General features: G+C 46.8%; 1 protein-coding gene across 3 annotated transcripts in view; it reads left to right on the forward strand.

Annotated features, from left to right (window-relative positions):
• Positions 1 to 21,631, forward strand: part of asah2 (N-acylsphingosine amidohydrolase 2) — an 88,792-nt gene that overhangs the window by 30,028 nt on the left and 37,133 nt on the right. For all 3 annotated transcript variants that reach the window (XM_078413178.1, XM_078413176.1, XM_078413177.1), the window contains exons 6-11: positions 729 to 856; positions 3,760 to 3,837; positions 7,126 to 7,246; positions 12,635 to 12,760; positions 15,077 to 15,163; positions 16,252 to 16,356. In XM_078413178.1, coding sequence (XP_078269304.1) covers positions 729 to 856; positions 3,760 to 3,837; positions 7,126 to 7,246; positions 12,635 to 12,760; positions 15,077 to 15,163; positions 16,252 to 16,356 — 645 coding nt within the window. The remainder of the gene's footprint in view (positions 1 to 728; positions 857 to 3,759; positions 3,838 to 7,125; positions 7,247 to 12,634; positions 12,761 to 15,076; positions 15,164 to 16,251; positions 16,357 to 21,631) is intronic.

A 21,631-nucleotide genomic window follows, 5' to 3' on the forward strand; every position in this document is an offset into this window, starting at 1 on the left:
AAGGAGAGATTACAAAACGTGGTGAACACTGCCCAGTCCATCACGGGTGCAGACCTCCATTAAAGGGGTCTATAAGAGGCAGCCAGCATCGTCAAGGACCAACATCGTCTGGCCACACTCTCATTGCACTCCTGCCATCGGGAGGATAGCTTCTTCCCAACAACCATTAGGCTACTGAACACCAGGAACTCCGACTAAATCAGAACTATCAACTGCTTGTGTAGGAAGGAACTGCAGATGCTGGTTTAAATCAAAGGTAGACACAAAATGCTGGAGTAACTCAACGGGACAGGCAGCATCCCTGGACAGAAGGAATGGATGACGTTTCAAGTCAAGTCAAATTTATTTGTCACATACACATACACGATGTGCAGTGAAATGAAAGTGGCAATGAGACCCAAAACGTCACCCATTCCTTCTCTCCAGAGATGCTGCCTGTCCCGTTGAGTTACTCCAGCACTTGTTGTCTATCTTTGGTATGAACTGCACGCGTTGCACTAGGAACTTTGGGCTTTGTTGTGTTTTTTGTGCTATATTGTTCCTTTTATTTATTGAACTTTTAAAATTTGTTTATTGAATGGCGGTGCTGGCTCGAAGGGCCGAATGGCCTACTTCTGCACCTATTTCCTGTGTTTCTGTGCATTATTTAAAGCAAGGCACGGGCGTTATTTTTCATCACTTCCATCAATGTAGAGTTGCTTTATGTCCGGGTGTTCCTCTCTCAACAGAGCATTGACATCGCTCACAAGAACATGAAGCCGGGAAAGATACTTGTGAACAAGGGTGAAGTGGAAGGCAGCAACATAAACAGGAGTCCATACTCTTACCTGCAGAACCCGAAAGAAGAACGAGCCAGGTACTAAATGGGATCTGAAGCGTACGAAAGCCAGGCTGGCTGAGGAATCAGCTTCACCATGGGTCACACTGGCACCCTTTAAACTGACATCCGCAGGTATTTGAGGATAATGCTCCTAAGCATGCGTGCAATTCAATTTCACAGAGTCATACAGGATGGAAACAGGCCCTTCGGCCCAGCTTGCCCATACCGGCCAACATGTCCCAGTTACACTCGTCCCACCTGCCTGCATTTGGCCCATATCCCTCCAAACCTGTCCTATCCATGTACCTGTCTAATTGTTTCTTAAACATTGCGATAGTCAATAGACAATAGGTGCAGGAGGAGGTCATTCGGCCCTTCGAGCCTGTACGCACCGCCATTCAATGTGATCCTGGCTGATCATTCTCAATCAGTACCCCGTTCCTGCCTTCCCCCCATACCCCCTGACTCCGCTATCCTTAAGAGCTCTATCTAGCTCTCTCTTGAATGCATTCAGAGAATTGGCCTCCACTGCCTTCTGAGGCAGAGAATTCCACAGATTCACAACTCTCTGACTGAAAAAGTTTTTCCTCATCTCAGTTCTAAATGGCCTACCCCTTATTCTTAAACTGTGGCCCCTGGTTCTGGACTCCCCCAACGTTGGGAACATGTTTCCTGCCTCTAACGTGTCCAACCCCTTCATAATCTTATACGTTTCGATAAGATCTCCTCTCATCCTTCTAAATTCCAGTGTATACAAGCCTAGTCGCTCCAGTCTTTCAACATATGACAGTCCCGCCATTCCGGGAATTAACCTAGTAAACCTACGCTGCACGCCCTCAATAGCAAGAATATCCTTCCTCAAATTTGGATTCCCTGCCTCAACTGCCTCCTCTGGCAGCTCGTTCCATACACCCACCACGCTTTGTGTGAATATAGGAGACATTTGAAGAATGTCCTTAAGGAGTGGCATTCTTAAAAGGTGGCGCGGCGGTAGAGTTGCTGCCTTACAGCGCTTGCAGCGCCGGAGACTCGGGCATTGTCCGCACGGAGTTTGCACGTTCTCCCCGTGACCTGCGTGGGTTTCCTCCGAGATCTTCGGTTTCCTCCCACACTCCAAAGACGTACAGGTTTGGAGGTTAATTGGCTTGGTAGAAATGTAGATTGTCCCTGAAGTGTGTGGAGTCGTGTTAATGTCCTGGGATCGCTGGTCGGTGCGGACTTTCCGCGCTTCATCTCTAAAACTAAAACTTCAAGCCACACATATCGTAGCGGCACGGTGGCGCAGCGGGAGAGTTGCTGCCTTACAGCGTCAGAGTCCCGGGTTCGATCCTGACTCCTGGCGCTGTCTGTGTGGAGTTTGCACGTTCTCCCTGTGACCGCGTGGGTTTTCTCCTGGGTGCTCCGGTTTCTCCCACATCCCAAAAAAATGCGGGTTTGTAGGTTAATTGCCTTCTGTAAATTGTTCCTCGCGTGTAGGATAGAACTAGTGCACATGTGATCGCTGGTCGGTGCGGACTCGGTCGGCCGAATGGCCCGTTTCCATGCTGTATCTCGAAAACTAAAAATATTTAAGCCTCCATTGTGTGAGTGGGCGGATGCATGGCAGATGCAGTTTAATGTGGATAAGTGTGAGGTTATCTACTTTGGTGGTAAGAATAGGAAGGCAGAGTATTATCTGAATGGTGTCAAGTTAGGAACAGGGGACGTACAACGTGATCTGGGTGTCCTACTGCATCAGTCACTGAAAGGAAGCATGCAGGTACAGCAGGCAGTGAAGAAAGCCAATGAATGTTGGCCTTCATAACAAGAGGAGTTGAGTATAGGAGCAAAGAGGTCCTTCTGCAGTTGTACAGGGCCCTAGTGAGACCGCACCTGGAGTACTGTGTGCAGTTTTGGTCTCCAAATTTGAGGAAGGATATTCTTGCTATTGAGGGCGTGCACCGTAGGTTTACTAGGTTAATTCCCGGAATGGCGGGACTATCATATGTTGAAAGACTGGAGCGACTAGGCTTGTATACACTGGAATTTAGAAGGATGAGAGGAGATCTTATCGAAACGTATAAGATTATTAAGGGGTTGGACACGTTAGAGGCAGGAAACATGTTCCCAATGTTGGGGGAGTCCAGGGGGTATGGGGAGAAGGCAGGAACGGGGTACTGATTGAGAATGATCAGCCATGATCACATTGAATGGCGGTGCTGGCTTGAAGGGCCGAATGACCTCCTCCTGCACCTATTGTCTATTGTCTATCATAATACACCGGATGAGTTTTCTTTCTACTTTCCGTATTTGTTTGTCTCAGAAAAAACATATCTCTCACTCACAATGTTCAGTGTTATTCTAGCTCCATCTAGTGAATTGATATATATTTTACACAACAATATAAATATCTTACCAGTCCTTGGTTAATTACCAAAAATTAATGAAATCTGTGTTAGATTTTCTAATCTTAATGTTTAGTATTTAGTGATACCGCATGGAAACAGGCCCTTCAGCCCACCAATTCCGTGCTGACCATCGATCACGTGTTCACACTAGTTCCAGGTTATTCCACTTTCTCGTCCACTCCCTACACACTTTACATGGGTCAATTTACAGAGGCCAATTCATCTACAAACCCGCACATCTTTGGGATGTGGGAGAAAACTCCGGAGATGCTGCCTGTCCCGCTGAGTTTCTCTAGCATTTTGTATCTACCCACTGAGTTGTAAAGTAGTTTGACTCTATTAAAGTGGTGATCAACTACTTTGAGATTCAATTTTCGCAAGAATGAACTGGCGATGATTTGCAGATCATAAGATGGATGGATGGCAAAAAACCTTTTGTCATGTTTATCTCCAGAGAAAGATTCGCAATTAAGTGTTTTTTTTAATTGCAGGGCCCCCTGACTGCGAATTTAAATGTTGTTGTTGCATATTTTAACGCCGTTGTTCATTTAGGTACAAATCAAATACCGACCAAGAATTAGTGCTTCTCAAAATGGTGGATCTGGATGGGCACGGCATCGGGGCGCTGAGGTACTGGATTCCTTCATCTCCCGCTTGGGCAGCTTACAACCCGATCGAACCCGGGTCTCTGGCGCCGTGAAGAAGCAGCTCGACCAGATGCCGTCCTTAGATCTTGGGAGAATATCTGGAAGAGACCAGACTAGTGATACATGTTTGCCTTTCAAAACTCAGTTGGAACTTTCCATCAATGACTTGGCACGGTGACACGGTGGCGCAGCGGTAGAGTTGCTGCCTCGCAGTGCCGGGGACCCGGGTTCCATCCTGACTGCGGGTGCGTGTCTGTGCGGTCTCCCCGTGACCTGCGTGGGTTTTCTCCGAGATCTTCCCACACTCCAAAGGCGTGCAGGTCGGTAGGTTAATTGGCTTGGTGTAAGTGTAAATTGTCCCCAGTGTGGAATTCTCTGCCTCAGAAGGCAGTGGAGGCCAATTCTCTGAATGCTTTCAAGTGAGAGCTAGATAGAGCTCTTAAGGATAGCGGAGTCAGGGGGTATGGGGAGAAGACAGGAACGGGGTACTGATTGAGAATGATCAGCCATGATCACATTGAATGGTGGTGCTGGCTCTATAGACAATAGACAATACGTGCAGGAGGAGGCCATTCGGCCCTTCGAGCCAGCACCGCCATTCAATGTGATCATGGCTGATCATTCTCAATCAGTACCCCGTTCCTGCCTTCTCCCCATACCCCCTGACTCTGCTACCAGTGTCGGTATTACAGTATAGCAAAGGGGATTACAGAGGCATGAGGCGGGAGCTGGCCAAAATTGATTGGAAGGAGGCCCTAGCAGGGAAGACGGTAGAACAGCAATGGCAGGTATTCCTGGGAATAATGCAGAGGTTGCAGGATCAATTTATTCCAAAGAGGTGGAAAGACTCTAAGGGGAGTAAGAGACACCTGTGGCTGACGAGGGAAGTCAGGGACAGCATAAAAATTAAGGAGAGGAAGTATAACATAGCAAAGAAGAGTGGGAAGACAGAGGATTGGGACTCTTTTAAAGAGCAACAAAAGTTAACTAAAAAGGCAATACGGGGAGAAAAGATGAGGTACGAGGGTAAACTAGCCAATAATATAAAGGAGGATAGCAAAAGTTTTTTTAGGTACGTGAAGAGGAAAAAAATAGTCAAGGCAAATGTGGGTCCCTTGAAGACAGAAGCAGGGGAATTTATTATGGGGAACAAAGAAATGGCAGACGAGTTAAACCGTTACTTTGGATCTGTCTTCACTGAGGAAGATACACACAATCTCCCAAATGTTCTAGGGGCCGGAGAACCTAGGGTGATGGAGGAACTGAAGGAAATCCACATTAGGCAGGAAATGGTTTTGGGTAGACTGATGGGACTGAAGGCTGATAAATCCCCAGGGCCTGATGGTCTGCATTCCAGAGTACTTAAGGAGGTGGCTCTAGAAATAGTGGAAGCATTGGAGATCATTTTTCAATGTTCTATAGATTCAGGATCAGTTCCTGTGGATTGGAGGATAGCAAATGTTATCCCACTTTTTAAGAAAGGAGGGAGAGAGAAAACGGGGAATTATAGACCAGTTAGTCTGACATCAGTGGTGGGGAAGATGCTGGAGTCAATTATAAAAGACGAAATTGCTGAGCATTTGGATAGCAGTAACGGGATCATTCCGAGTCAGCATGGATTTACGAAGGGGAAATCATGCTTGACAAATCTACTGGAATTTTTTGAGGATGTAACTAGGAAAATTGACAAGGGAGAGTCAGTGGATGTGGTGTACCTCGACTTTCAGAAAGCCTTCGACAAGGTCCCACATAGGAGATTAGTGGGCAAAATTAGGGCACATGGTATTGGGGGTAGGGTACTGACATGGATAGAAAATTGGTTGACAGACAGAAAGCAAAGAGTGGGGATAAATGGGTCCCTTTCAGAATGGCAGGCAGTGACCAGTGGGGTACCGCAAGGTTCGGTGCTGGGACCCCAGCTATTTACGATATACATTAATGACTTAGACGAAGGGATTAAAAGTACCATTAGCAAATTTGCAGATGATACTAAGTTGGGGGGTAGTGTGAATTGTGAGGAAGATGCAATAAGGCTGCAGGGTGACTTGGACAGGTTGTGTGAGTGGGCGGATACATGGCAGATGCAGTTTAATGTAGATAAGTGTGAGGTTATTCACTTTGGAAGTAAGAATAGAAAGGCAGATTATTATCTGAATGGTGTCAAGTTAGGAGGAGGGGGAGTTCAACGAGATCTGGGTGTCCTAGTGCATCAGTCAATGAAAGGAAGCATGCAGGTACAGCAGGCAGTGAAGAAAGCCAATGGAATGTTGGCCTTCGTAACAAGAGGAGTTGAGTATAGGAGCAAAGAGGTCCTTCTACAGTTGTACCGGGCCCTGGTGAGACCGCACCTGGAGTACTGTGTGCAGTTTTGGTCTCCAAATTTGAGGAAGGATATTCTTGCTATGGAGGGCGTGCAGCGTAGGTTCACTAGGTTAATTCCCGGAATGGCGGGACTGTCGTATGTTGAAAGGCTGGAGCGATTGGGCTTGTATACACTGGAATTTAGAAGGATGAGGGGGGATCTTATTGAAACATATAAGATAATTAGGGGATTGGACACATTAGAGGCAGATAACATGTTCCCAATGTTAGGGGAGTCCAGAACAAGGGGCCACAGTTTGAGAATAAGGGGTAGGCCATTTAGAACGGAGATGAGGAAGAACTTTTTCAGTCAGAGGGTGGTGAAGGTGTGGAATTCTCTGCCTCAGAAGGCAGTGGAGGCCAGTTCGTTGGATGCTTTCAAGAGAGAGCTGGATAGAGCTCTTGAGGATAGCGGAGTGAGGGGGTATGGGGAGAAGGCAGGAACGGGGTACTGATTGAGTGATCAGCCATGATCGCATTGAATGGCGGTGCTGGCTCGAAGGGCTGAATGGCCTACTCCTGCACCTATTGTCTATTGTCTATTGTCTATTGAGATGCTGCCTGACCTGCTGAGTTACTCCAGCATTTTGTGAATAAATACCTTCGAATTGTACCAGCACCTGCAGTTATTTTCTTATACCCCTTAATAATCTTATACGATTCGATAAGATCTCCTCTCATCCTTCTAAATTCCAGTGCATACGAGGGCCGAATGGCCAACTCCTGCACCTATTGTCTATTGTCTATCATGTGTAGGACCAGTGGTAGTGTGCGGGGATCGCTGGTCGGCGCGGACTCGGTGGGCCGAAACTGTATCTCTAAACGGAACTAAACTAAGACTTCAAGGAAGAGGCAATGAAGAGTCCTTAACCATTTTGATCATCACCTCTTTGTCCCTTCTGACTTGCAGCTGGTTTGCCGTTCACCCGGTCAACATGAACAACACCAACCACCTGGTTAGCAGCGACAACATGGGGTATGCTTCGTACCTCTTTGAGCAGGAGAAGAATATCGGCTCTTTGCCCGGAAAGGTCAGTATTCCAAGAGAGCGTCAAATACTCTTAACGTTTCGCCAGAGGGAGACTTCCCATCGGAAGTTAAAAAAAGACACAAAGTGCCGGAGTGACTCGAGAACACAGATCGGCGACGTTTCAGGTCGGGACCCTTCTTCAAATGTGAACGTGCTGGTTGTGGGAGGAATTGTTGCACAGGCATCACAAGATTGGCACAAAGTGCCGGAGTGGCTCAGCGGGTCAGGCGGCATCTCTGGAGAAAGAGGACGCTTGACATTTCGAGTCGGGGCCCTCCTTCGCCTCACCCACTCTTTTCCTCCAGAGAGATGCCGCCGCCTGACCCAGCTGAGTTACTCCAGCACTTTGTGTCAATCTTCGGTATAAACCAGCATCTGCAGTTCCTTTCCCCGCATCACAAGATTCAATTCCCAGCGAGAATTTTTTAACGTACGTTTATCGGAGCAATTAGACAGGACATCTCACAGAGAAGAAGTCAATACAACAAGAAGTTGTGTCTACACACTGTAAATGGGTCAATTGCAATCACGTGTGGTCCTCTTTAGTTTAGGGTAGAGTTACAGCACGGAAACATAGAAACATAGAAAATAGGTGCAGAAGTAGGCCATTCGGCCCTTCGAGCCTGCACCGCCATTCAATATGATCATGGCTGATCATCCAACTCAGTAACCTGTACCTGCCTTCTCTCCATACCCCCTGATCACTTTGGCCACAAGGGCCACATCTAACTCCATCTTAAATATAGCCAATGAACTGGCCTCAACTACCTTCTGTGGCAGAGAATTCCACAGATTCACCACTCTCTGTGTGAAAAAAAACGTTCTCATCTCAACAGGCCCCTCGGCCCACTGAGTCCGCGCCGACCAGCGATCCCCGCACATTAACGCCGCCCTACGCACGCTGGGAACAATTTACACTTATACCAAGCCAGTTAACCTACAAACCTTTACGTCTTTGGAGTGTGGGAGGCAACCCACGCAGGTCACGGGGAGAACGTACAAACTCCGTACAGACAGCGCCCGTAGTCGGGACTGGCTAGCACGCAACAAAAGGCCTTTCACTGTACCTCGGCACACATGATGATAAACTAAACTGAACTGAAGGCTGTCTATGTTGCACATTCCTGTTAATGCACTGAAGCACTTCCCCGGGATTATGTGCTTGAGTTGAAGACTGAACCGCAGCCTTATGAGATGGAATCATGAATACTAATAGACAGGCGGCACGGTTGCTTAAAACTGGCTTAGTGAAGGTTTAGAAGTCCAGTCTGGAGGAGGGTCCCGACCCGAAACGCCAGCTGTCCGTGTCCTCCAGTGATGCTGCCTGACCCGCCTCATTACTTCCAGTTACGAGGTGACATTTCGGGGTTGGAACCTTTCTTCAGATTTCAGAGCGAAGATCACCCTTCATGACCCAGTCCCGACCCGAAATGTCAGCTACCAAAGTTCTCCTGGGATGCTGGCTGACCCGCTGAGTTAGTTTTAGTTTTGGAGAAACAGCACGGAAACAGGCCCTGCGGCCCACTGGGCCACGGAACCACACAATGTGGAAACAGGTACCTTCGACGCAACCTATCCATACATGTCCCCTCTACACAAGTCCCGCCTGCCGGCATTTGAACCATATCCCTCGAAACCTGTCCTATCCATGTGCAACTTCAGATAGCTCCTCTGTCCCTCCCGTCCCCTCCTCCTTCCCAGATCTCCCTCTATCTTCCTGTCTCCACCTATATCCTTCCTTTGTCCCACCCCCGACATCAGTCTGAAGAAGGGTCTCGACCCGAAACGTCACCCATTCCTTCTCTCCCGAGATGCTGCCTGACCTGCTGAGTTACTCCAGCATTTTGTGAATAAAAACCTTCGATTTGTACCAGCATCTGCAGTTATTTTCTTATATAACTGTCTCAATGTTTCTTAAACATTCAGTTCAGTTTATTGTCACGTGCACTGAGGTACCCTAAAAAGCTTTTTGTTCGACGCTAACCAGTCAGCAGAAAGACAAATTGGAAGAACAGCATCTCAAATTTCGCTTGGGCACCTTACAGCCCAGTGGTATGAATATTGATTTCTCTCACTTTCGGTAGCCCCAGCAACCCCTCTCTCTCTCTCTCTATCCCTCCCCCCCCCCCCACCCAAGTCGCACCAGCTTCTCATTTTCACCCCACAACCAGCCTGTTTCCTTTATCGTTGTTACTTTTTTCCACGTCTTTCATCCATTGTTCTTTGTCTCTCTCTCCACGTCATCGTCTTCATCTCTAGTTTCCCTTATCCCTAACCAGTGTGAAGAAGGGTCTCGACCCGAAACGTCACCCATTCCATCTCTCCTGAGATGCTGCTGCCTGTCCCGCTGAGTTACCCCAGCTTTTCGTGTCGATCTTCAGCAGAAAGGCAATGCATGATCACAATCGAAGATAGACGCAAAAAGCTGTAATTTGTGTGTCTTGTTGCTTTTTTTTTGTGTGTGTATGGCTTTATGGTAATTCGAATTTCACTGCATCTTAATTGGTACACGTGACAATAAACCGAAATCTTGAACCTCGGTCACTGATGCTGTGAAGCAACAGGTGTACCAACCCTGCCACTGTGCTTCCCACTTTGTTACTCCGGCGTTTTCTGGCTGCTTTTGGAAACCAGCTTCGGCAGCTCCTTGTTGCTCCTAGAGAGAGAGAGAGAGAGAGAGAGGGAGAGAGAGGGAGAGAGGGAGAGAGAGAGAGAGAGAGAGAGAGAGAGAGAGAGAGGGAGGGAGAGAGAGAGAGAGAGAGAGAGAGAGAGAGAGAGAGAGAGAGAGAGAGAGAGAGAGAGAGAGAGAGAGAGAGAGAGAGAGAGAGAGAGAGAGAGAGAGAGAGAGAGAGAGAGAGAGAGAGAGAGAGAGAGAGAGAGAGAGAATCAGCTGTCGCTCAGGGATCACAGACTTGACTCTGGAAGTTTTGTGATCAAGTCAATAGACAATAGGCGCAGGAGTAGGCCATTCGGCCCTTCGAGCCAGCACCCCCATTCATTGTGATCATGGCTGATCATTCACAATCAGTACCCCGTTCCTGCCTTCTCCCCACACCCCCTGACTCTGCTATCATTAAGAGCTCTATCTAACTCTCTCTTGAAAGCATCCAGAGAATTGGCCCCCCACTACCTTCTGTGGCGGAGAGTTCCACAAATTCACAACTCTCTGGGTGAAAAAGTTTTTTCTCACCTCAGTTTGAAACGGCCTACCCTTTATTCTTAGACTGTGGCCCTTGGTTCCGGAATTTCTGAAAGACATACGTCAGTTAATTGGCTTCTGCAAATTGTAAATCATCCCTAGTGTTTGAGGCTCATTGAGGAGGCGCTGTGAACTGTTTTGTATGTGCTGTTATGTTTGCGTGCTACTGTATGTTTCATTTTTTTCCTTAGTACCTAATCAGATGTACAGCACTTTGGTCAACGTGGGTTGTTTTTAAATGTGCTATACAAATAAAATTGACTTGACTTGACTTGACTTGACTCGTGCGTGTGGGATAGTGCTAGTTACGGGGGGGATTGCTAGTCGGCGTGGCTTCCGTCGGCCGAAGGGCCTGTTTCTGCGCTGTATCTCGAAAATCTGCAGTCTATAGCCCATGAGAAGGGGGAGAGGAGGGGCCAGCAAATACACAAGGTTGTGGTGAATTTACTTCACAGGCCACGATGGAGTCAAGTTGCAGCAAAATAAAATGTGCAACTTACTCACATTAATCCTGTTTCCCCATCCCTGTCACAAAGATTGGCGCAGAGTCTGACATGGTCCTTTGCTTCAAGTCCAGCCTTAATATGATATGCAAATTTAATTATCCCTGCCTCTCTACTGTAAAATATTAACAGGCATACCATAAATTATGTACATGATATTAATGTAAGTCAATGAATAATTCAGTGAGCTGAGTATTAATTATGTCCTCCGTTATTGATTTTTATTTTCATTTCTCTTTGGGGATCTGAACAATTTGATCTGCAATATTTAGTCGGACACAGCCGAGTAATTATTTCAAGGAGTGGCAGGTCCCCTACAACTCTCACTAACTTCTACAGATGCACCGGAGAGAGTGTATTATATCAGGGATGCATCACAGCTTGGTTTGGGAACAGCTCAACCCAGGACCGCAGTGAATTGCGGACGCAGTCCAGACCATCACACACACACACACACACACCAACCACTCTTCCATTGCCTCCATCTACACCTCACGCTGCCTCGGCAAGGCCAGCAGCATAACCAAGGACGAGTCGCACCCTGGCCACTCCCTCCTCTCCTCTCTCCCATTGGGCAAAAGGTGAAAACACACACCTGCAGATTCAGGGGGAGTTTCTTCCCAGCTGTCATCAGGCAACTGAATCATCCTACCACAACCAGAGAGCAGTGCTGAACTACTGTCTACCTCTGGGGTGACCCTCGGACTCTGCTTGATCGGACTTTGCTGACTTTACCTTGCACTCAAATGTCACTGTACCTTAATTGGTACATGTGACCATAAACTGACCTTGAAACCAAAATGATCAGCCATGATCACATTGAATGGTGGTGCTGGCTCGAAGGGCCAAATGGCCTACTCCTGCACCTATTAGACAATAGACAATAGGTGCAGGAGGAGGCCATTCGGGCCCTTCAAGCCAGCACCGCCATTCAATGTGATCATGGCTGATCATTCTCAATCAGTACCCCTATTGTCTATTGTTATTCCCTTATTATGCATCTATACACGGTCATGGATTAAATGTAGTCATGTGTAAGAAGGAACTGCAGATGCTGGTTTAAACTGAAGATAGACGCAAAAAGCTGGAGTAACTCAGCGGGACAGGCAGCATCTCTGGAGAGAAGGAATGGAGAAGGGTCTCGACCCGAAACGTCACCCATTCCTTCTCTCCAGAGATGTTGCCTGCCCCGCTGAGTTACTCCAGCTTTTTGTGTCTATCTTCAATTGTAATTTAGATTTAGATTTAGAGATACAGCGCGGAAACAGGCCCTTCGGCCCACCGAGTCCGCGCCGCCCAGCGATCCCCGCACATTAACACTATCCTACACACACACTAGGAACAATTTTTACATTTTACCCAACCAATTAACCTACATACCTGTACGTCTTTGGAATGTGGGAGGAAACCGAAGATCTCGGAGAAAACCCACGCAGGTCACGGGGAGAACGTACAAACTCCGTACAGTACAGCGCCTGTGGTCAGGATCGAACCTGAGTCTCCGGCGCTGCATTCGCTGTAAGGCAGCAACTCTACCGCTGCGCCACCGTGCCGCCACGGTGTATTGTCTTTCTGCTGACTGGTTAGCACGCAACCTAAAGCTCTTCGCTCTACCTCGGTACGCCTGACAGTAAACTAAACTGAAGCTGAAACTGAAACTGAACTCGCTTTGCGTTTACATTTGCAGGGACCTTTTGTGGCGGCTTTTGCTTCTTCCAATCTGGGGGACGTCTCCTCGAACACCCAGGGCCCTCACTGTGTGAACACTGGGGAAACGTGTGACAATCCGCACAGCACCTGCCCTGTTGGCGGGGTAAGTTGGATCAGGCGGCACGATGCGGTGGCGCAGCGCGTGGAGCTGCTGCCTTACAGCGCCAGGGACCCGGGTTCGATCCCGACCACGGGTGCTTATCTGTACGGAGTTTGTACGTTCTCCCCGTGACCTGCGTGGGCTTTCTCCGTGATCCTCTGCTTCCTCCCACGCTCCAAAGACGTACAGGTTTGGAGGTGAATTGGCTTGGTATAAATGTTAAAGTGTCCCCAGTGTGTGTACAGTAGTGTTAATGGGCAGGGATCGCTGGTTGGTGCGGACCCGGTGGGCCGAAGGGCAGAAAGACTGTAGCTGTACACTAAACTAAAAAGAAGTCTGAGGGTGTGGGTGTGTGCATGCGTACGCCCTTTGTGACAGACCAGTGAGAACACGGGTCTTGTTTCCTTTAGACTTTCGAGATCGGAGACCCTGGATCGATCCTTAATACGGTTGCTTTCACTTTACTCCAGCACCATTGCCTTATAAATGTTTTGCATGATGTGAAACATAGAAAATATGTGCAGGAGTAGGCCATTCGGCCCTTCGAGGCAGCACCGCCATTCAATATGATCATGGCTGATCATCCAGAATCAGTACCCCGTTCCTGCTTTCTCCCCATATCCCTTGATTCTGCTAGCCCTAAGAGCTAAATCTAACTCTCTCTTGAAAACATCCGGTGAATTGGCCTCGACTGCCTTCAGTGGCAGAAAATTCCAGATTCACAACTCTCTGGGTGAAAAGGTTTTTCCTCATCTCAGTCCTACATGGCCGACCCCTTATTCTTAAACTGTTGTGACCCCTGGTTCTGGACTCCCCCAACATGGGGAATATTTTTCCTGCATCCAGCCTGTCCAATCCCTTAAGAATGTTATATGTTTGAACGTATGAACAAATGAGAACATCTTTTCCTTCAGCTCTTACCTAGGTATTGACTGATTTGAAAGATTAATGGGCGGCCCAGTGATGCAGCTGGTGTAGCTGCACTCTTGCAGCGCCGGAATCCCAGGTTCAATCCTGACCTCGGGTTCGTTGATGTGGTCGAGCTTTTAGTGTTGCATGATACCTCAGTGGATTTCGAAACACTGTTAGCAAATAAAAATTGCCCCCCAACCCCTCCTGACAACGGATGCTGTCTGTATGGAGTTTGCACCTTATCCCTGTGACCCCGTGGGTATTCTCCGATGTCCTTCCACATCCCAGAGACGTGCGAGTTTGTGGGTTAATTGGCCTCTTGTAAATAATTGCCCCTATTGTGTAGTGGGACTACACCATAGGGAATTTAGAAGGATGAGAGGAGATCTTATCGAAACGTACAAGATTAATAAGGGGTTGGACACGTTAGAGGCAGGAAACATGTTCCCAATGTTGGGGGGAGTCCAGAACCAGGGGCCACAGTTTAAGAATAAGGGGGTAGGCCATTTGAAACTGAGACGAGGAAAAACTTTTGCAGTCAGAGAGTTGTGAATCTGTGGAATTCTCTGCCTCAGAAGGCAATAGACAATAGACAATAGGCGCAGGAGGAGGCCATTCGGCCCTTCGAGCCAGCACCGCCATTCAATGTGATCATGGCTGATCATTCTCAATCAGTACCCCGTTCCTGCCTTCTCCCCATACCCCCTGACTCCGCTATCCTTAAGAGCTCTATCTAGCTCTCTCTTGAATGCATTCAGAGAATTGGCCTCCACTGCCTTCTGAGGCAGAGAATTCCACAGATTCACAACTTTCTGACTGAAAAAGTTTTTCCTCATCTCAGTTCTAAATGGCCTACCCCTTATTCTTAAACTGTGGCCCCTTGTTCTGGACTCCCCAAACATTGGGAACATGTTTCCTACCTCTAACGTGTTCAACCCCTTAATAATCTTATACATTTCGATAAGATCTCCTCTCATCCTTCTAAATTCCAGTGGAGGCCAATTCTCTGAATGCATTCAAGAGAGAGCTAGATAGAGCTCTTAAGGATAGCGGAGTCAGGGGGTATGGGGAGAAGGCAGGAACTGATTGAGAATGATCAGCCGTGATCACATTGAATGGCGGTGCAGGCTCGAAGGGCCGAATGGCCTCCTCCTGCACCTATTGTCTATTGGGACAAATAGTGCGAAAGCTGGATAACTAGTGTGAATGGGTGTTGGAGTTGGACTTGGTGTGCTTGTTCTTTAAACATGTTACTTTATTTGGCACACGTAAAACACATGAAAACGCATGGATAATATGGAACTGGTGTGACCGGGTGATCAATGGGCCTGGGCCTGTTTTGAAAACTGTATCTTTAAACACGTTATTCATGTGAACTTTGCGCAATTGTTCCCTGTTGCTTCACAGCCTTCAATGTGTATGTCATCCGGCCCCGGGAGAGATATGTTTGAGAGCACTGCGATTATTGGCCGTAGCATCTACAACAAGGCACAGGTGGGTTAAGTTCAATGATATTAGGGTCCTACTACTTCAGTGTATTTATATTTTGTATGTAAATGATCAGGTATATGTATATATATGATTGGCCTAATGTATGTATATATATCAGATGTAGTTAATATAGACATTATTGTGTAAATAGGTATATTCATATGATTGTAGGGGTGAGCGAGTATATATGTAGTTATATATGTATTTTAGGTATTAGTTATTATAGATAATACTTGATAAATATTGATTAGGGAATGGGGGTAGGATTAAATAAGTTCACACTTCTTCCTACTCCTTTTCGTACATGTAAAGACGTTAAGTAATGGATGAAATTCTTTGTATTTCTTCTGTTTTTGTTGTTGTTTATTTTGTTTTTCAATTGATGTCTTTTAACATGTACGGAATAAAATGATAGATAGATAGATGGATGGATGGATGGATGGATGGATGGATGGATGGATGGGTGGGTGGATGGATGGATGGATGGATGGATGGGTGGGTGGATGGATGGATGGATGGATGGATGGATGGATGGATGGATGGATGGATGGATGGATGGATGGATGGATGGATGGATGGATGGATGGATGGATGGATGGATGGATGGATGGATGGATGGATGGATGGAATGGGATGGATGGAATGGGATGGATGGAATGGGATGGATGGATGGATGGATGGATGGATGGATGGATGGATGGATGGATGGATGGATGGATGGATGGATGGATGGATGGATGGATGGATGGATGGATGGATGGATGGATGGATGGATGGTGGGGTGGGATGGATGGATGGATGGATGGATGGATGGATGGATGGATGGATGGATGGATGGATGGATGGATGGATGGATGGATGGATGGATGGATGGATGGATGGATGGATGGTGGGATGGGATGGATGGATGGATGGACGGACGGACGGACAAACAAACAAACCCTCAGCACTGTTGGTTAAAGCTAAGGAGTAGGAGAATGGAGGCACATTTACTGAACTAAATAAAAATACTTTCCCGGATAAAATAAAGGATTGCCGTGATTTGATTCTGGGATTCATATGTTTGATTTTCATGTGTTTTTTTTTATCAGGAGTTATCCAGAACAGCCACGAGAGAAATCAAAGGCCCCATCAACTTTGCACATCAATGGGTCAACATGACCGATGTCACTGTTCAGTTCAATTCCACGCATAAAGTGGGTACCAGGCTCGATGCCCCTTGTGAAGATACACTTTCTTTCTTTCTTTCTGTGCAGGAAGGAACTGCAGATGCTGGTTTAAACCGAAGATTGACACAAAAAGCTGGAGTAACTCAGTGGGACAGGCAGCATCTCTGGAGAGAAGGAATGGGTGACGTCTAGGGTCGAAACTGGATCTGAAGAAGGGTCTCGACCCGAAACTTCACCTATTCCTTTTCTCCCGAAATGCTGCCTGTCCCGCTCAGCAACTCCAGCTTTTAGTGTCTCCCTTCTTTCTTTCTATTGTGCATTGAGAAACTGGGAGAGTCTGGGAGTAGAGGTCATAGCCTCAGAATTAAAGGACATTCTTTTAGGAAGGAGATGAGGAGAAATTTCTTTAGTCAGAGGGGGGTGGATACATTTCATTTGGACAAATAATGTTCCTTTGGAAAGGAGATGAGGTGGAATTTCTATAGTCAGAGGGTGGTGAATCTGTGGAATTCTTTGCCACAGAAGGCTGTGGAGGCCAAGCCAGTGGATATTTTTAAAGCAAAGATAGATAGATTCTTGATTAGTACGGGTGTCAGAGGTTATGGGGAGAAGGCAGGAGAATGGGGTTAGGATGGAGAGATAGATCAGCCATAATTGAATGGCGGAGTAGACTTGATGGGCTGAATGGCCTAATTCTACTCCTATCCATATTTCATACGTGATGAAAACTCATGCCCGCCAACTTGAAAGACTCCGCAACAAAACAGGTCTCACAATTCACTCCCAAGCCTACAAAGACCACATACAGCACTATAAAGATGCCCTCTCCCATGCCCACTCCACCTACTACTCTCAAATAATTCACTCTGGCTCCGGAAACCCAAAAACACTCTTCTCTACAATAAACAAACTCCTCAGCCCCCTGGACACCATCTCCCAATCATTCACAGTTGACAAATGCACCACTTTCCTTTCATTCTTCCAAAGCAAAATAGACAACATCTACAGCACCTTAACCACCAACGCACCTGCTCCCCCTCAAACCACCTGCCCCCCCTTATCCTGTCAGCCCCTGCCTCAGTTCTCCCCAATCTCCACCACCGACCTCTCTGACCTCTTCACAGGAATAAAAACTGCCACCTGCTCTCTGGACCCCATCCCCTCCAGCTTTGTCAAGGCCTGCCTTCCTGCTCTCTCTCCACTTATCACTGCAACAATAAACTCCTCCCTGTCCACTGGCATCGTCCCGCCATCCCTCAAAATCGCTGCTGTCACCCCCATTCTGAAAATATCTGGTCTAAACCCTGACACCCCAAACAACTTCAGACCAATCTCCAACCTACCCTTTCTGTCCAAAGTTTTGGAACGTGCTGTAGCTTCCCAACTCAAATACCACCTCTCTACCAATAACCTGTATGAAACTTTCCAACCCGGATTCCGCTCAAACCACTGTACTGAAACTGCGCTCCTCAAAATCACAAACGACATTCTCCTCTCCTCCGACGCTGGCAACCTCAACATCCTCATCCTACTTGACCTCAGCGCCGCCTTTGACACCATAAATCACTCCATTCTCCTCACCCGACTTGAAACCTCCCTTAACATCACCGGCACAGCCCTATCCTGGTTCAAATCTTACCTCTCTGACAGACACCAGTTCATCTCCATTAACAACTGTAAATCCCACACCGCTCCCCTCCCCCAAGGTGTACCCCAAGGCTCAGTCCTTGGCCCCCTCCTCTTCATCCTCTACCTGTTCCCCCTTGGTCAATTAATCCACCGTCATGGTCTCAACTTCCACTGCTTCGCCGATGATATCCAGCTCCTCATCTCCACCAAGTCAATCTCCCCCACCACACACTCTACACTGACAAACTGCATTACTGAAATAAAATCTTGGCTTCAATCAAACTTCCTCAAACTCAATTGCAACAAATCTGAAATCATTATCATTGGTCCAAAAATGCTCACCAAATCCACCCAAAACTTCATCCTCAACATTGATGGTCTCCCAGTATCCACCTCACCTCACATCCGGAATCTTGGAATCATCCTTGATCAAACCCTCTCCTTCGACAAACACATCAAACACATCACAAAGACAGCCTTCTTCCACCTCAAAAACATTGCCCGTCTCCGTCCATCCCTCTCCTCCACAGCTGCAGAAACCCTCATCCACGCCTTCATCACCTCCCGTCTGGACTACTGCAACAGCCTCCTCTATGGCGCACCCTCAAAAATCATCAATAAACTTCAATACATTCAAAACTCCGCTGCCCGTCTACTCACACACACCTCGATCCGTGACCATATCACCCCCGTCCTTTATAAACTCCACTGGCTCCCCATCCCCCAGAGAATCCAGTACAAAATCCTCCTCATAACCTACAAAGCCCTCCATAACCTGGCCCCATCCTACCTGACCGACCTCCTCCACAGGCACACTCCCACCTGCACCCTCCGCTCTGCCGCTGCCAATCTCCTATCCCCCCACATCCGGACTAAACTCAGATCCTGGGGGGACAGGGCTTTCTCCATCGCTGCTCCCACCCTATGGAACTCACTACCCCAAACCGTTAGAGACTCCTCCACACTCACCACATTCAAAACATCGCTGAAGTCTCACCTGTTCAGTACTGCCTTCAACCACTGAAGGTCACCTCACCTTCTGTCTCCTTTCTCTGTTCATTTATTTATTTACTTATTTATCTATTTATTCATTTCCCCTATGTTCTCAAAATCTCTGTAAAGCGTCTTTGAGTATATGAAAAGCGCTATATAAATAAAATGTATTATTATTATTATTATTATCCCTTATGACCTAGGAATTGACCTTGATTGGTCACAGAGTCATACAGCATGGAAACAGGCCCAATCTCTCCCATTTGCCCATGTTTGGCCCAAATTTCTCCAAACCTTTCCTATCCACATATTTCATAAGGTCATAGGTTCTAGGAGTAGAATTAGGCCATTCAGCCCATCAAGTCTACTCTGCCATTCAATCAAGTTTGATCTATCTTTCCCTCTCTGAACCATTCTCCTGCTTTCTCTCCAGAACCCCTGACACCCATACTAATCATGAATTTGTCAATCTCCCTCTTAAAAATATCTATTGACTTGGCCTCCACAGCCTTCTGTGCCAAAGAATTCCACAGATTCACCACCCTCTGACTAAAGAAATTCCACCTTATTTCCTTTCTCAAGGAACGTTATTTGTCCAATGCTTCAAGACTACTGTCAGGGAAAACTCAACGAATTGGAGATCATAAGGAAGATTATCTTTACCAACTATAATTATTTTTTGGAATATTGGGCGGCGCAGTGGCGCAGCGGTAGAGTTGCTGCTCCTACAACGCCGGAGACCCAGGTTCAATCCTGACCACGGGTGCTGTCTGTACGGAGTTTGTACGTTCTCCCTGTGACCTGCGTGGGTTTTCTCTGGGTGCTCCGGCTTTCCCCCGCACTCCAAAGACGTACTAATTAGCTGTGGTAAAATGATAAATTGTCCCTCGTGCGTGTTGGATGGTGTTCGTGGATGGGGATCGCTGGTCGGCGTGGGCCGAAGATTCTGTATCTCTAAACTAAACTAAACTAAACTAAACTAAAATAAAATAAAATAAAATTAACTAAAATAAAATAAAATAAAATAAAAAAAATAAAAAAAATAAAAAATAAAATAAAATAAAATAAAATAAAATAAAATAAAATAAAATAAAATAAAATAAATTTAAATTAAATTAAGTTAAATTTAGATACAATAGTGGCTTTTAAGAGGCTTTTGTGTAGGCACATGGTAGGACAAGGGAGAGAGGGATATAGATCGTGTATAGGCAGATAAGATCAGTCTAACTTGGCATCATGCTCGACACAACTATTGTGGGCCGAAGGGCCTGTTCCTTTGTTGTTCTGTGCTATGATCTATGCTTTATGTTGAAAGCAATTGTGTCTGGGCCTAATGAATCGAGTTCTGATTGCTCGTCACTCTGTTTTACACAGAGAAGTAACTTGCCCAGGGACATAAGGATAAAAATAAAGATCCCTTAAAAAGTAAAGCTGCGGTGATTATGGTTTGTCGTGTACAAGGCTGAACTGAGGGGGAAATTACGTCCAGATATGTTTTCAGGGGAAAGTGGATCAAGAGGGAAACCTGAGTGCACGGAGTTTGTCCGTTCTCCCCGTGACCTGCGTGGGTTTTCTCCTGCTGCTGCAGTTTCCTCCCCCATTCCAAAGACGTGCAGGTTTGTAGGTTAATTGGCTTCGGTAAAATTGTAAATTGTCCCTAGTGCGTAGGATTGTGCTAGCGTGCGGGTTGACCGTTGGTCAGTGAGGACTTGTTGGGCCGTAGGGCCTGTTTCCACGCCCTGTCTCAAAAGCCTAAAAAGGGTCCCTTTAAATTAGACATTTAGTGCGGCACGGTGGCGCAGCGGTAGAGTTGCTGCCTTACAGCGCCAGAGACTCGAGTTCGATCCCGACTACGGGTGCTGTCTGTACGGAGTTTGTATGTTCCCCCCTGACCTTTGTGGTTTTTTTTCCCCGAGATCTTGGTTTCCTCCTGCACTTCGAAGGTTTGTAGGTTAATTGGCTTTGGTAAAATTGTAAATTGTCCCTAGTGTGTGCAGGATAGTGTTCTTGTGCGGGGATCGCTGGCCGGCGCGGACTCGGTGGGCCGAAGGGCCTGTTTCTGCGCTGCATCTCTAATCTAAACTAAACTAAAGAATCAAGAACTTAAGCATTTAAGAGGCTTTTGGATAGGCACGTGGATATGCAGGGAATAGTGGGATTTGGATCACGTGCAGGCAGACGAGATTAGTTTAACTTGGCCTTATGTTTGGCAAGGACATTGTGGGCTAAATAACTCATTTCTGTTCTGTACTGCTGCATGTTCTAACTGTATTTCTTATAATTCAATTTATCAGTGAACATTTGGCATTTTCACCCAGAGAGTTGTAAATCTGCAGAATTCCCTGCCACAGAAGGCAGTGGAGGCCAATTCTCTGGATGTTTTCAAGAGAGAGATGGATTTAGCTCTTTGGGCTAACGGAATAGAAACATAGAAACATAGAAAATAGGTGCAGGAGTAGGCCATTCGGCCCTTCGAGCCTGCACCGCCATTCAATATGATCATGGCTGATCATCCAGCTCAGTAACCTGTACCTGCCTTCTCTCCATACCCCCTGATCCCTTTAGCCACAAGGGCCACATCTAACTCCCTCATAAATATAGCCAATGAACTGGCCTCAACTACCTTCTGTGGCAGAGAATTCCACAGACTCACCACTCTCTGTGTGAAGAAATGTTTTCT

The sequence above is a fragment of the Rhinoraja longicauda genome, chromosome 16, assembly GCF_053455715.1.
Source record: "Rhinoraja longicauda isolate Sanriku21f chromosome 16, sRhiLon1.1, whole genome shotgun sequence".
Classification (NCBI taxonomy): domain Eukaryota; kingdom Metazoa; phylum Chordata; class Chondrichthyes; order Rajiformes; family Arhynchobatidae; genus Rhinoraja; species Rhinoraja longicauda.